This window comes from Bicyclus anynana, chromosome 18 (genome assembly GCF_947172395.1).
Source record: "Bicyclus anynana chromosome 18, ilBicAnyn1.1, whole genome shotgun sequence".
Classification (NCBI taxonomy): domain Eukaryota; kingdom Metazoa; phylum Arthropoda; class Insecta; order Lepidoptera; family Nymphalidae; genus Bicyclus; species Bicyclus anynana.
In genome coordinates this window covers 4285612-4302325 of record NC_069100.1, presented here as the reverse complement: position 1 = coordinate 4302325, position 16714 = coordinate 4285612, and the positions used below count along the sequence as shown (strand labels likewise).

At 35.9% G+C, this 16714-nt stretch overlaps 1 protein-coding gene across 6 annotated transcripts in view; it reads left to right on the top strand.

Annotated features, from left to right (window-relative positions):
- The window catches only part of LOC112050676 (irregular chiasm C-roughest protein), a 156257-nt gene that overhangs the window by 57742 nt on the left and 81801 nt on the right, over window positions 1-16714 (top strand). For 5 of the 6 annotated variants that reach the window (XR_008251687.1, XR_008251686.1, XM_052887155.1 and 2 more), the window contains exon 2: window positions 12785-13226. Coding sequence is in view for 4 of the 6 variants with exons in the window: in XM_052887155.1 (XP_052743115.1) it covers window positions 13071-13226 (156 nt within the window). In the remaining 2 variants the exon portion in view is untranslated. Of the gene's footprint in view, window positions 1-5451; window positions 5612-12784; window positions 13227-16714 lie in introns of those variants that run through there. The other variant, XM_052887156.1, reaches the window with a different exon arrangement.

The window sequence follows — 16714 nt, the reverse complement described above, 5'->3', positions numbered from 1 at the left end:
TTGCTTATTATTTTTGTTGCCAAGTATTAACTTTTTACTCTCAGAAGACTTAGCTTTGGTGTTTCAAACTTAAGGAGTGTCATCACTATCAGCCTTTTATCTACCTCATAATATGATGAGGGTATATGGGTCTTCGACCCACCACGGTTATCCAATGCAAGTTGGCGGGATTTAGGTGTTTTTTAGATACGGTACGGTGACAGTTGCCTTATGACGTCCATAAAACGTACACTAATCGCGAAACGCGGCCAATTTTCAAGAGAGAAACGACTGTCACTCGCACCATGCTATCTGAAAAACACTTTAGGGTGATGTTCAATTAACGGCCACTCAAATGTTAATAATAATCACATGTTAATGACGGCTCGTAATTTTTTTTTTTATTCTTTTACAAGTTAGCCATTGACTACAATCTTACCTGATAGTAAGTGATGATGCAATTTAAGATGGAAGCGGGCTAACTTGTTAGGAGTAGGATGAAATCCATACTCCTTTTCGGTTTCTTATGACACCGTACCGGAACTAAATCGCTTGGCGGTACGTCTTTGTCGGTAGGGTGGTAACTAGCCACGGCCGAAGTCTTCCAGACCTGGAACCCAGGACCTCCGTCTTGTAAATACACCGGGCATGGCACTGCGCCACGGAGGCCGTCAAAAAGTGTGATGGGCTTAGCACCATATTCTATCTCCTCAAAAGAGGGAGTGGAGTTAAAATTAGCTGATAATGATGTAGACGTGTCCTATTACACGCCACAACGAGTACATAATAATATGCAAATATAAACAATCCTCTGCTCACACCGCATTATATGCTCACCAAGAGCTTAGAACACTTGTGTGAGCACATTTATCAAGTTAAAATCACTATTATAGGCAGCTTTTGAGTAGGGCCCCCATGAATATGTAATATCTGGGACACGTATGTTAATGGTTATTGATAAATCTGTTGCATAATATTTTTATTGTAGAGTCTGTGTAAATGTTATCTGTAGTTTTATTTGTATATAACAAACAATGACAATGATTAAAAATGAGCATAAGTTTCATTTGAATAAAGAAATTTTGACAATGAAAATATAAGTTCATGTTGGATTCTTTTTAGCGTAATGAGGTGCTGCTAAGAGTCTAGCTTTAGTTTATCATGACCATTATTCTTATAGTAGGCGGACGCCCGAGACTTCATCCGCCTTTCATCATTATCAACCCATATTCGGTTCACTGCTGAGCTCGAGTCTCCTCTCATAACGAGAGGGATGAGGCCAATAGTCCACCACGCTGGCCCAATGTGGATTGGCAGATTCGAAACACGCCGAGAATTAAGAAAATTCTCTGGTATGCAGGTTTCCTCACGATGTTTTCCTTCACCGTTTGAGACACGTGATATTTAATTTCTTAAAATGCACTCAACTGAAAAGTTGGAGGTGCATGCCCCGGACTGGATTCGAACCCACACCCTCCGGAATCGAAGGCAGAGGTCATATCCACTGGGCTATCACGCCTCTTACTGGTTTACTAATTATAAACTACCTTCCTGCCAAATTTCATCTTTGTACGTCAAGCGATTTCATTATTTCATTATGAATGAATGACCTTTCACATTTATATATTTAGATAGCTTATTATTTTCTTAGGGGGTGTATTGTTGTTTGCAATAAGACATTACAAAAATGAATACGTCTTATTAAACTTTAACCTACTTTGTATGTAATATATTGAAAATATTATTAATTATACATGATTGTGTGACTTTCCTAACGCCAATTACCCTTGTAACATAATAACAAGATGGTCACCCTAACCCTAGATCAGTCTCCCAAGCACATAATCGCTTGCCGACTAATTAATTGGATGCTGGTTAATTATAATTAACAAGATTTGATGACAAGCTGATTTCTAACCAATGTTGTTGCACCGGGTAATTAGTGGCACCATTATATGTATGTTTGTATTTTGATAACGAATCAAAACAAATAATTATAACTACTAACATTTATATATTTTTTTTTTTTTTTTTTTTTTTTCATTTATTTAGGAAACAAACAGCATTAACATAAAAACAATAATTTACACATTTTAGAAACACTTAAGCCAATTAAGTTTCCATGGAAAGATCGTACATACACAATTAGGGAGTTGGCAACAAGACGTATTAATAGTAAAGAAGAGTAGAAAACAAATAACATAATAGAACAAAAAATAAAGTAAAACGGTGGCAATTTATAGATAGAAGCCAAAATAGTAGTTCTATACCGGCCACCATCCACAAAGTACCACTGTACAAAAATTTAAATAATACCTACGTACATTTTCTTAGTGCAGACGCAAAATTATCACACTTGAGAAATAAATGGTCAATTGAATCATATTTTAAATTATAATTTTCACAAGCCCTATATAAAAATCGGTTTTTACCGTAATTGGTTCTAGAAGAAGGCAGACGGAATACTTTAAATTTACGGCTTTTCCGCCTGTCAAGTTTAGGAACACACCATTGAATGTTACAAGTAAGGTATGGAGAATCAGTTATGCCATTTATCAATTTGTATAAGAAGATTTGATCTTTGTGTTCTCTCCTGTCTTTTAAAGAACTTACTTTATGTATATTTAGATAAGTTTGAAATCTTCTGTTTAAACATTTTAAAAATTTACGTTGAATGCTTTCTAATATATCAATGTGAGCGGCATATATAGGCAATATATAGCAAGTTAGTAATACTATAAGCCGAGAGCTGCTGGTCTATTCACTATATTTGTCTTTATTATCAACCAAATAAAGTAAATGTCAACTCAATTGAGCAATGTGATCTATCTACTGAATGATATACGGTAAGGACCGGATCACATTTGTTTCACGGAATCTCAATTTCGTTTATGTTAAATACGTCAAAAATAGTGAATTAGCCTGCTGGTTGTGTAGCTGGCCGTAAAAATAAAATTAGGGCTATGTGAACTTATAAATAAACTACAATAAATATAGTTTGTGGTTAGTAAAATTCGACTTAACAGTACCTAGCTTTTCGGATATTCCTTTTCGAGTCATTCTCCTAAAACCTGCCATTTAAGTCAAATGACAGAGATAGAATCACAACAAACTAATATTGACGCCTCCAATAATTAAGAGTATCATGACCAATTTCCGGTCTATTATCCATTTCCTCAATAAGTCAGAGTGACAATGCCTTATGGCATCTCAACAAAGTAATTAGGTTGGTGATAACTTGATAACGAAGTCAATAACTACCGAGACTGGCACAAACACGCAACACTCGCCTTCGAGTATAATCTAAATTTCTAAGCTAATATTAGAAAGACAAAATTTGATTTTTTCGTTTATTTGTTACGAAAATACTCCTAAATTATTGGACCGATTTTAAAAGTTTTTCCACTTATGGAAAGTTACACTATCAACTAGTAACAGAAACTACATTTTATACCCTTGTTACCTACCACGTGTTATGTTATGTTGGCTATGGAAGAGTCTTCTGTCACAGGCACCTTCATGCCCAAAAGAAGGTCTCAACGCTTTTTAGAAAAACTTGTATGTTTACACAATAAAGATTTGTATTTGTGTTTATCAGTTTGCTAAAGAAATAAAAAATCAATCTTCCACAAAATCCATAAATATTATGCAGTATTTTATCAGCACAAGTTTTCGTCCATTTCCAAAGACCGCAAGCGTCCCAATTAATACGTCACCGCTATTTTACCCGATTCCGAAATCGGCAACATTCTCACAAAAACGAAAACCATTATTCCAATTTGCAGGCATTGATTCAATTTGAAACCCTATATCGCTTTATAATAAATGTCATGAGCACGGACGTTAAACGGCTCGCCGCATTCAAAATGGCCGCATCCTTCTATATTTAAATACCGACATCCCATTCGACGCCCGGAAGCAGTGTGCATTCTACATGTTTTATTGACGCTAATGTCTTCAACCGATAGCCAGGATCAAGTTTTAAAGCCTTTTATGTTAGGAATGTAGTATTAGATCAAAAACTAGTTGTAAAACCGGCGGATATCCAATAAAAGATTTCTATAGAATATAAATAAATTTACTTAGACTACACACAGACAGACATTATAAATGTGTAGCTTAATAAATGGAGGTTGAAACATAAAAGTTATTTGTTTATCAAGAGTCCTTTATTAGTTATTTTATACATTACTTGAAACCCGCGGTTTTACTTGCATGTATATCGCGTAAATAGCCTTCTTCACTATAGCCTCCTTAAAGTTATCAAACATTATTCAAGTAGGTAGTTTCTGAGATTGGAGCATATAACCGAATCATAATTATAGATTAAACCAAAGCGATATGCATGACGCATAATATTAATATTTGTTACGAGGATGTGATAATTAAGGTTTTATTGGTTCTTAGAAAAACAATCAACTTGGTTTTTTTGCCCACTAATCATTTAATCACTTATAGTTAATACTTGATGGAGTAATCAGATGGCTCACCTGATGGTAAATGGAAAATCATCGACTATAAACAGAGCAACCCTTCAAAGGGCAGGTTCTACAAAGTGCTGGTTACAACCTAAATCTCATGTTTAATGCTACTTGACAGCAGAAGTAATCACAGCGGTAGTACATCCCTAGACGAGTTCAGCCACAAAAGGCTCTGCTGCTTTTTGATCACTTGACTTGATGAACCGTATCTTACTATAAAAAGCCAAGCCGTGATAGCCCAGTGCATATGACCTCTGCCTTCGATTCCGGAGGGTGTCAGTTCGAATCCGGTACGGGCATGTACCTCCAACTTTTCAATTGTGTGCATTTTAAGAAATTAAATATCACGTGTCTCAAACGGTGAAGGAAAACATTGTGAGGAAACCTGCATACCAGAGAATTTTCTCAATTCTCTGCGTGTGTCAAGTCCGAAATTTCTTCCGCCCTTAGACCTCTTTAAACCAGCCCTTTCATAGTAGTAAGGCTGTAAAAATGGAGTAACTTCTTCCGTTTTCCCAACATTTCCCTTCACTGCTCTGCTCCTATTGGTCGTAGCGTGATGGAAAGTATACTACAACCTGCCCAGGAGTATGAAGAATAAGTGTACTAAGATTCGTTAAAATCCGTCGAGTAGTCTTTGTTTCTATAACGAACATACAGACAGACAAAAAATTTACTGATTGCATGTTTGGCATCAGTATCGATCACTTATCACCCCCTAATAGTTATTTTGGAAATATATTTCATGTACAGAATTATTTTCTCTACAGATTTATTATAAGTATAGATTAGATGTACATAAGAAAAGAGTGCTAAACTAAATAGTCTTATTTACCTACTTATATAAAAAAAAATCTCGCATGTTCAACCAGACATATAAGGGCAGTACAGTAAAAATAGCCAGCCATTAAGCATCGGATGTAGATGACTCAGACAGCGCGCAAGGGGTGAGTTAAAAATACCCACAATAGTCTGAAAATGCAGTTTAACTCAGTAACGCTCGGGGGGTCGAATAGACCGCGCCGTGGTGTAGTCTGCGCGCGGCAACACGTGCCTGTTTGCAGGGTTGGATCCTTTTTTGTGTGAAACGAAAAACGTAATATTGATAAATGATTGTGATTCTTGTTGATTTATTCATAACGCCTTTTATGGTGAGTTGTTTTTTGTTCCTATTTATTGCGCGTGGTTTTATTGCAATTTTACATACGTGTAGTCTTATAATGAGCTTTATAATGGACTAAAAGCTTATGATAGCCAGACTAATTACGTTTTATACTTAAACGATTAAGGTTCTAGACCAGCGGTTCTCGAAACTTTTTTGGTGACGGAACCCTTTGGAAGATGAAATACTTGACGGAACCCTACAATAAAACAATTGTTTTTATAAATGTATTTTTTATTAATTAATACTATAGGTACAATGTAACAGTTAGGTACTACTTATTACATACTTAGTAAGTTACTAAATTTCGACGCGTAAAAACGTTCGACCTGAGAGACGTGTTTTGATAATTTTTTTTTCTAAACTCTCGCGGAACCCCTAAAGGGGCTTCACGGAACACTCTTTGAGTATGGCTGTAATCTAGCCTATTGAAACCAATATAAATGAATATTGGTTTCAATAGCATAAGACCAACTGTATATCTCGTGATAAGAAATAGACAAAATATCAACCAATGGCGGCGGAGTAGTTCCAGTTTTCTTTCGTCCCAACGCAACGAATGAGATATAATATTTCCGGTTCCGCGACTAGTGGTTGACATTTGTCTATTTCTTTTCACGAGATAAGTTGTTTAGTCAAATATTAGGCCTATAGTATGTAAATTATGTAAAGATACAGCGCTGGGAAGAAACTTGGATGCTAAAAAGTGCATTTTTATTTTAATATCCTATAAACATAAAGTTTAATTTCGAACATAACGTGTTAAAGGCGAAACGTTCGTCGATGAGTTTAAAATAGCGGAATCGCGCCTCTGATAATATTCACGTTCCCTCCAATTAGTCAGAAATACAGTGTTAGGAGAGACGAGTACCTATAGTCTGACAAGTCTGTTGGTAACACTTCCATGATATGCGGGCGACAGGCATCAGTCGTGGGTTTTTCATTCATCGCAACATGCCCCCTCCTCGCTCAGAACATCTGGAGTGTTACGAACGAAGTTGCCAAGCTATACTTTAACGTGTGCTGATCGAACCTATAAATGCTATTTGAAGCTATTGATGCATACATGATTGAATGAAAGATTGAATGTTTATTTGCCTACATACAATTAAAAAAAAATAAAATAGTTCTCGTCTTTTGACAGTTTTAAAACCACTTTTCAGATGAGAAGGTTTCATACACAAAACTCTATCCATTTAAATAACATTAATTCAAATTCTTATTCAAAATAATAATTAGTCGTAAAAGTCTTTATCCAGTTTAATTGGATTAAAAAATAATTAACGACCTAATGTGGAGCATTGATTAATTGATTAACCGGTTTTGATTGTAAACGTGTTTTAAACATCATGTTTATGTGTTCCATTTGGATTTTATAATGAACCTACATATAAATACAAGGTAATAATACATTTGGGTTGATCTTTTGAAGAAATTTTGGATTTTTGTCCTGCCTCACTTTTTAAGTATGCTGTTTGATACACACTTTTTACACGTAAACAATGTTTAAAATCATCTTAAACTAACTAACTATAGTAACTGGCCCATTACAAGGCTAGGTCTCGCTTATTATGGGAACGGGGATACGAAGCTTAGAACCATGACGATGCTCCAATGGGGGTTGGCGGGGTTACGATGATACCTAATTTTAAAATCTTTTAAGATGACTATCAAAATATGTTAATACTAGCTGACGCCGCGCGGTTATACCTGCGTGGTTCCCGTTCCCGTAGGATTACAGGGATAATATATAGCCTATAGCCTTCCTCGGTAAATGGGCTATCTAACACTGAAAGAATTTTTCAAATCGGACCAGTAGTTCCTGAGATTAGCGCGTTCAATCAAACAAACAAACAAACAAACCCTTCAGCTTTATAATATTAGTATAGATATAGATTAATGACCGGGATCGACTACAAAATGCGCTCTCCAAGGCATGGGGTTGTAACACTACCAACATCTTCTAGGCTGAGAATTTTTACTGATCATTTTTCAGAAGAAAGAAAAACAAAAATTGCATAAACCGATCCAAAACTCGAACTTAGTGTACCTCGCGATCCCAAGTACATACCTACCATTAGTCCAACGAATTAGTTATATCAGGTTTTTAAAATATGCATTTTTTATAAAATCAGTTCAGCCATGCCTTTTAATTGTAAGTAATATATTTTGATTAATGGATACAGGGCGGCACTTTGTTAAATAACAGATATCCTTCACCAGAGTTATTGCTCTAAACGCTTTCAAGCCATCTGAAGCTACACAAACAGCCCTTTAAACCAGTTGAGCAGGAATCTTATGTAAGCCATAATTTATCTGTGAGCTAATCAAGCCGGCGTTACCATAATGAGACGCCATAAATACGGTAATACTCCTATATAACTATGGGATTCTTACTACCGCTCGCATCCGGATATAGGGTTGGCAGATTGGGAAAATCTATTACATATAAAAGTCACAAAATAAAAAATGATACAGAATGAGTCTATACAAGCAGTGCGGTGAGGCCGGTGAAACCCATAAAACACAAACGTCATTCGTCTTCTTAACATCCGCATATACAATGTTTTTCAAGATTTAACATTAACAACAAATTACGTAAATTGATATAACAATAGACTAATACTTAATCAATAATAAAAAAATACTACATCTTATTTTTTAGTTTTTGTGAACAGTTTTTAAAATATTCAAAAACATTTGACGCCATTTTTCTTATATAATACTGAAAATTACTGATGCGATGCTTCGTGTCGTATTGACTCGAGAATGTATTCGTTTATGAATTTGTATTTGGAATGGCTGCATCACTGCTGGGTTCCGTACGCTCTATCTGCCTATTATTCTTTAATTTTTTTCATCATGAAATATCTAAAACCATCTGACGGACACAGATAAAATTTGGCAGGTTTATTGTTAATAGACGTTGGCTATGAAAGAATTTTGCGAGAGGGCCGGATTAAAGAGGTCTAAGGGTGGATGAAGTCGCGGGCGTCCGCTATTCCTTTCATAAAATGTCTCATCAGCCGTTCGACTTGAATTTAGTGGACAAACAAATTAAAATAACAAATACAACCAACGTACTGTTGACATCCCTGCCATGGTTCGCACCGACAACGACAAAACGTATCAGATATTTATCTTTATAATTAAATGTATTAAAGTTAAAGATTCCCGGTTTCAGATAATTTAGCTTTAATTGAGTGCCAATGTACCACTCTATGTGAAGGTTTTAATTGATAATTGATAATGGCCCGCTACTTCTCTTTAGATGTTCTCTTTTATCTCTATTTTATCTGTGGTTTCGTAAAATATCGTCTCATTCAAGATACCTACATCTTGAATAATTATTATTCAAAATATATTTGATTTGAACACGAATTTAAAAGGTTTCGTAAATTACTTTTGATCTTTTCAAGAAATACTGCTACGTTTTCACTTTATTGAAATTGAAATCATTTTTATATTTTAATAAACATAATGTAATGATCCTGTCAAAGCGAAACTATTATTTACCGATTTCAAACAACAAATTTCGACAATAACTGATCAAAAGTTACCGTAAAAGATATACTTTAAAGAGTTGTCACTTGTCATGAAGTTAAAAGGTGTGACCCTTTTATTTCTTAAACTAACCTGAAAATCTATGTTTCCTTATTGGATGACTGAGGGTCCGACCTATTAGTATTCTCGAAAACTTGGAAACTCTATGGTATATTAATTTAATTACAAACTTTATTTGTACACCATAAAACAATAAAATAAACAATTATTTAACAAACAAAAAAATTTGAGAATTGTCATGGGACACCTGGATGGAACGAAGTTCGCTATCGCAATCGCTATCGCTATTGCTATAGCTCTATCATCAATACCCTGGAGCTCACCAGCTGTCTTCAACATATAACTATAGCAAAAACATTACCCTCCTTCTTGCGCTGTCGGGTAAAAAGTATCGGTTCAACTTTTGGTCTTGATTTTTTCGTCTAGCCCCCTTTTGCAATGCGCGATAAGGAACTTCGTTCCACTTAGAGAGAAAAAAAAAGTAGTTTACAAAATGGCGGCCCTATCTTGCCTGTGGTACGAGCACGGATTGACAAGCTTTTATATTTATAAAATCACGAAAGTCGGATTAACAGACTAGATGAAAAAAATATTTTTTTAAAAAAAAGGAGATTTAGTATCAGATATTTTAATTTAAAAACTCTTTGTTAATATTCAAGCCATATTCCTTTTTAGTAACAGGAAGTCCGGATTTGAAGAGTGAACCGAACTACAAGAATAAACTTTATTAGCCTTTACAAAATTCATTTGCAAGCTCTAAATCTAGAATTCCACGGATAGTTCTAAACTTATTCGCGCAAGAAATGTAAAGAGAATAATGTAACGAAATACGTGCTTTCATTCCACTGGTGCTGCGTTGCTATAACTATAAATTGCTTATTTTATGTTAGACTGAAAAGTTGTTACGTGATTTTCTTTTTGCAATGAAAACCTTTACTGTATAAATTCAGTGGGAATGTAATTTTTACTTAGCATGTGTATATTTTACATACAGAGAGAGTTAAAAATTTTCATTACGAATTTCTCTGAGATTCTCATTAGGTACCTATTTTATTAGGAAGTCGAGAATTATTTTCTATCTTAAATCGACCTCGTCTTGTGTAAAATATTACATTTGGTTTATATTTTAAATATTTGATTTCCCCTTATCTAAAATATTTTTAGTTTTTCTAAGAATAATGTCGAAATGTAAGTTCCTGTTTTTTATTTTATTACTATGACTCATGCTGTCGACTACTGTATTATATATCTACTATCTATATTAATTTATCATACTGAAATGGAAAAAACAGCTAAATTCACATATTTATTTAGTATGTATAAATATTAAATGTAATGATAAATTGAACGAGGTATATTTTCCCCTTGTTTAGTGTTGTTGTATTTTTCGGCTAATTGAAAGTTTACTTTACTTCATCATCATCATCATCATATCAGCCGATGGACGTCCACAGCAGGACATAGGCCTTTTGTAAGGACTTCCAAACATCACGATACTGAGCCACCTGCATCCAGCGAATCCCTGCGACTCGCTTGATGTCGTCAGTCCACCTGGTTGGGGGTCGGCCAACACTGCGCTTACTAGTGCGGGGTCGCCATTCCAGCACTTTGGGACCCCAACGTCCATCGGCTCTTCGAACTATGTGCCCCGCCCATTGCCACTTCAGCTTCGCAACTCGTTGAGCTATGTCGGTGACTTTGGTTCTTCTGCGGATCTCCTCATTTCTGATTCGATCACGCAGAGATACTCCTAACATTGCTCGTTCCATCGCTCGCTGTGGGACTCTGAGCCTTCTTATGAGGCACATAGTTAGCGACCAAGTCTCGGAACCATAGGTCATCACTGGCAACACGCACTGTTCGAAGACTTTTGTCTTCAGGCACTGAGGAATTTCGGATGAAAAGATGTCGCGATGTTTCCCGAATGCAGCCCAGCCCAGTTGAATTCGACGGTTCACCTCTTTCTCGAAATTGGACCTACCTAACTGGATCATATGTCCTAGGTATACGTATTCGTCTACAATTTCGAGTGCAGCGTTCTCAACTATAACTGGGTGGAGCGATACATGAGCATTACACATTATTTTTGTTTTAGCCATGTTAATTTTTAGGGCCACCTGTTGAGAAACGCTGCTGAGGTCATTGAGCATGGTACTAAGGTCATCCAGAGTCTGTGCCATGATGACTACATCATCCGCGAACCGCTTACATACTTACCGAACTTTACTTACATACGAGTAATTAATACTTACATTACAACATACTTCCCAAGCCACGATTTTGTTTTATGATACCAACTGTCTTTATACTGAAATTATATTTATTTACATTTAACTTTATACGTAATATATATCTGTTATCTCACTATTGTCTATTTTCCACTGTAATTGTTAAGTAAGTACCATGGTTCCGGTATTATTCTAGTTTAGTAACACCACTTTTGTCTCATAAAACTGAGTGAAAGCCCCTTGGGTTAATCAAATAAATAAGTTGGGGGGTGCAAACTTTGTCGGGGCAAGGAATAATTTCCCCAAGTTCCCTGTATAGCTGTCTTTTCAAGTTTTCCCAGCGATTGTTTGCGGAGACGCCACCCAAGTTGGAATATCTAGGAATGCTACGCTATTCCGTGGAGAAAATTACTCATTTGAATATTGAGATGAAACTATTAGGTTTTAATTTTCAGCACTTACAAATTAACTAGCTTGGTTTAGCTAGTGTATATTTAAATTTACCTTTTTAAAAAAATATATTTATATACTATAGCAATACATAAATAAGCATTCCTCTTGGTCATGTACAAAGAATAGTGGAAAAGGTTTATATCAAAGATTTTTTTTTATGAATTTTAACTGAAACGTGTCTATATAGCATGCCATAATTTTTAACTTAGCGGCTTATTAGGTGTTTATCTACAACATTTGTTTAACCCATACCTATTCGCAGTAAATAATTGAAATTCGATTCTGATGACCAATATTTCCATCGGGAGTCGGGTATCGAATCCATGATCTATCAAAATGAAACATGAAATCGTATTCATTGAGATATTGAGGATAAAAAATGTATAATTTAATATACCTACTCCAGCGGGTACGTGAAATACGTGTAGTAATTATTGAACTTTATACCTTCCCCTTTCAATCCGTTCCAATAACCGTGGTGCAATAGTCGTCATCAACCCATATTCGGCTCACTGCTGAACTCGAGTCTCCTCTCAGAATGAGAGGGATTAGGCCAATAGTCCACCATGCTGGCCCAATGCGGATTGGCAGACTTTACACACGCAGAGAATTAAGAAAAATCTCTGGTATGCAGGTTTCCTCACGATGTTTTCCTTCACCGATTGAGACACGTGATATATAATTTCTTAAAATGCACACAACTGAAAAGTTGGAGGTGCATGCCCCGGACCGGATTCGAACCCACACCATCTGGAATCGGAGGCAGAGGTCATATCCACTGGGCTATCACGGCACGGTGCAATAGTAGCTTCTATAAATTCATCATTCCCCAATCCCAATCATTCATCAACACTCGCCAACACACCAAGAACATTAACATGCGTTCTATATTTAAAACCGTTTTTCATTTGTTTCAGATCACAGCCGGAGCGTAAATCAAAAACCAATACATCAAACTAAGAACACCCCAAAAATAAACATGGCGTCCAATACGAGCGGATCCAAAAATAAAACCAAACTCAACACATAGGGGAAGTTCAGTGTACATTTCAAAATGTAAAAATAAAAATAAACTAACAGGATATCCGTATGAATGTACCGCCAAAGTGATAATTATGTTGAACTAATTTTACATAAAATAACATGAGATTGTATGCAAAGTGATAAACATATACATGTGAATGTATTCAAGTGACTTTAATAATGTCGAACTGTTATAGGATGAGATTGACGAGTCGTTGTGTTACACCTCTGTTTTTGCTGTTGCGGACTCGGCTAGTGTGTGTTTTTGTGTTGTGTTGTGTTAATGTGTGCGGTGGTTACGTGGAGCAGAAATTCGCCATGGAACCACAAGATCAGGTTAGTACAAATCTATACTAATAAATATAGCTGAAGAGTTTGTTTGTTCGAACGCGCTAATCTTAGGAACTACTGATCCGATTTGAAAAATTCTTTCAATGATAGATAGCCTATTTATCGAGGAAGGCTATAGGTTATATATTATCCCCGTATTCATACGGGAACGGGAACCACGCGGGTGAAACTGCGCGTCGTGAGCTAGTAGCTTAATAATTAGGAAACGGGTTAATTATTGCAAAATATATTTAAATTGTTTTTTGAATCAATGAATAAATTAATGAAATATATACTTTATTGTATACCAAGAATAAAATAATAATAAACATAAAATTAACTTAAGAACTTATGTACAATTGCCCGCCATATCGCTAATGAACGATCTCCTCTAGACAACCTAACATTAATTTAGCTCGTTTCTTAGATACAAGAAAACAATTAATAGCCCGGTCAAAATATATATTTGTACATAAAGACATATATGTTAATAGAATTAAGTTAATTATTATATAGTGCTAAACTATTAAATTAGGATTTCCTGTAAAGCTAGTTTAAGGTAAGAAATAAATAGATAAAAATTTAAATGTACGTTAGTGACATCACCAGAAAGTTTTTGGGTCCCTTTTTTACCCGACTACGGCGAAGCCAAAAGGTAGGGTAATGATTTTGGCAAACTATCTATGTATGTATGTTCCACAGTAGCGTCTAAGCTACTGAACCGATTTTAATAGGTGCGACCACGGCTCTACCTTTGCCATTTTTGTACTTATACATTTCTCGACTTCTAACTGAAATATTTTCTTGTTTCGTCCCTTTTAGACACGTGATATTTAATTTCTTAAAATGCACACAACTGAAAAGTTAGAGGTGCATGCCCCTGACCGTTATATCCTCTGGACTATCACGGCTCAAATCATCATTATCAATCCGTACTCGGCTCACTGCTGAGCTCGAGGCTCCTCTCAGAATGAGAGGGATTAGGCCAATAGTCAACCACGCTGACCCAATGCAGATTGGCAGACTTCACACACGCAGAGAATTAAGAATATTCTCTGGTGTGCAGGTTTCCTCACGATTTTTTCATTCACCGTTTGAGACATGTGATATTTAATTTCTTACCCACACTCTCCGGAATCAGAGGTAGAGGTCATATCCACTGGGCTATCACGGCTCGGCAAGGCGACCCATACACCATGCCAATATAATTGAGCAATATAAATGAATGCACAAAACAATAGGATATCTAGTCTAGGGGTAGTATTGAGATACAATTTTATTTTTTTAATTATTTATTTTGGTTATTCTATTGTCCCTTCGGGTCACACGGTCCTAAAAGGCCCTAGGTTTAAGTCCTGAGCCGGGTTATAAGTGTATTTTAAATTTTCTCAGCCCTAAGTTGGGTAGTTGGTGATGTTCAGTGGCGCGCACTTCATGGATGCAAAAATGCTCTGCTCATTTTGCTCATGGCTCAACTAGTAGTAGGTAGACATATCTTTTCCGCAAGCAGCTCAAACGTCAAGCTTATTCTGTCACCCGGTACTCTCAGAGAAATTGTGCGGAGTAAATATTTTCGCCGATACGGTGTTCGCAGCAGCTGCGAACTTTCCCATTGGTTTCTTGCGAACGGGAAATGGACAGAACGTTATTTATGTTTGCGATACACACCGCGGGCCTGTGCTACCTGTTTCATGTTTATATTGCGCTGTAAGGTCTTTTTAAACGACTTTGTGAAAGGCGGTCCTTTGGTTTGACGTCTCTTTTTGCGTGTTACTGCAGAACTCGACTTCACGCCACGAAACAAGTCCCGTAGACGCGGTGCTGATAAGAAGGTGCTGAAGAGACGTGATAGCCCTGTGGATATGACCTCTGTCTCCGATTCCGGAGGGTGTCCGGTCGGGGCATGCACCTCCAACTTTTCAGTTGTGTGCATTTTAAGAAATTAAATATCATGTGTCTCAAACAGTGAAGGAAAAAATCGTGAGGAAACCTGCATACCAGAGAATTTTCTTAATTCTCCGCGTGTGTGAAGTCTGCCGATCCGTATTGGGCCAGCGTGGTGGACTGTTGGCCTAACCTCTCTCATTCTGAGAGGGGACTCGAGCCCAGCAGTGAGCCGAATATGGGTTGATGATGATGATGATGAAAATAAACATTAAATCAACAGAGAAATGTCATCTTCCTATTGTATGATATCTACAAAGGGTTGTCAGTAGGCGCATTGAATCTCAATTTCATATATGTCAACTAACATTACGTCAAAGTTAGTGAAAAGCCTGCTGCTTTCAGAAATAAATAGATGTGTTAATAACTGTAAACGGAAGCAATGAAGCTATTTTCACAGTTGATAAGAAAGGAAACCAAAAGTGCGCATTGCGTCACAGAACTTCTCAGAACGTTAAAGCAAATTTTTATAATTCATTGTTCCCACATCGTGTACTTTCGGAAAATAACTCTTTTAATAGTCAAAAGTTGAGTTACGTAAATCTAAAATGGGAGCTCCAACACAATTGCTACAACTTTATTGACAAAGTAACTGATGTGAACACAATTTTCTATAGCTGGAAAGTTCAAACTTAATTCCACACTCGCTTTGCTTGGAACTTATTTCATAGTTAGCAACTGTGTTCGCAGAAGTGATGAATACATGGAGTTGATATGACTTATACTATCCACGTGTGACGTTTCCAGTGAATTACAAATTGCTTGGATAGTAACTAGGTCAGGTTTTCATTCCTTTATCGATATCTGTTGGAATCGTTCAATAAGATAATATTGAAATGAAATGAAATGATAATACTATTAGACACCTTATTTATTAAGTAAAGAATACAATAATAATAAATGAAACAGGTACAATAGGTGGACATATCGCTAAGAGGCTATCTCTCCCAGACAACCTAATTTATTTATTAGGTTGTCTGGGAGATATAGACTCTTTATAGGGAAATTGCCAGATTATTGGGAAAGGAGTACAAACAAAAAGAGTATAAGGAATGTAATGTGCATAAATAACTATTAAAATTAATAAATACAAGAATACACCAACATTATATACACCTACATATAAATATACTCATATACAATATGCATATTATATAATAAACATATTATGTATAAATTATGTCACATACAAGTAATTACATAAAGCCAACGTAAGTTAAAGTAGTAGAAATAACTAAAATTAATTATTTAGGAAGGAAAATAATGTTTATGAACAAGTTATGAAGATCGGTAGTGATTGAGCACGCTTAATATATAGAGGAAGATAATTCCAAAGCTGGACAGTTTGCAAAATGAAGGACGAGGAAAAGAAAAAGAATACTATGGAAAGGAATTTCAAGAGTTATCATTAGAACGGAAAGTTATAATGAGAACAATTGAGATACTAAAACCCTTCTTTTAGATATAGAGTATGGAATAGAGCATAGTATAATAGGGATAGACTATGAGTATTCCTGCGAAGACGAATTGAGAGCGACTTGAGTTAATGC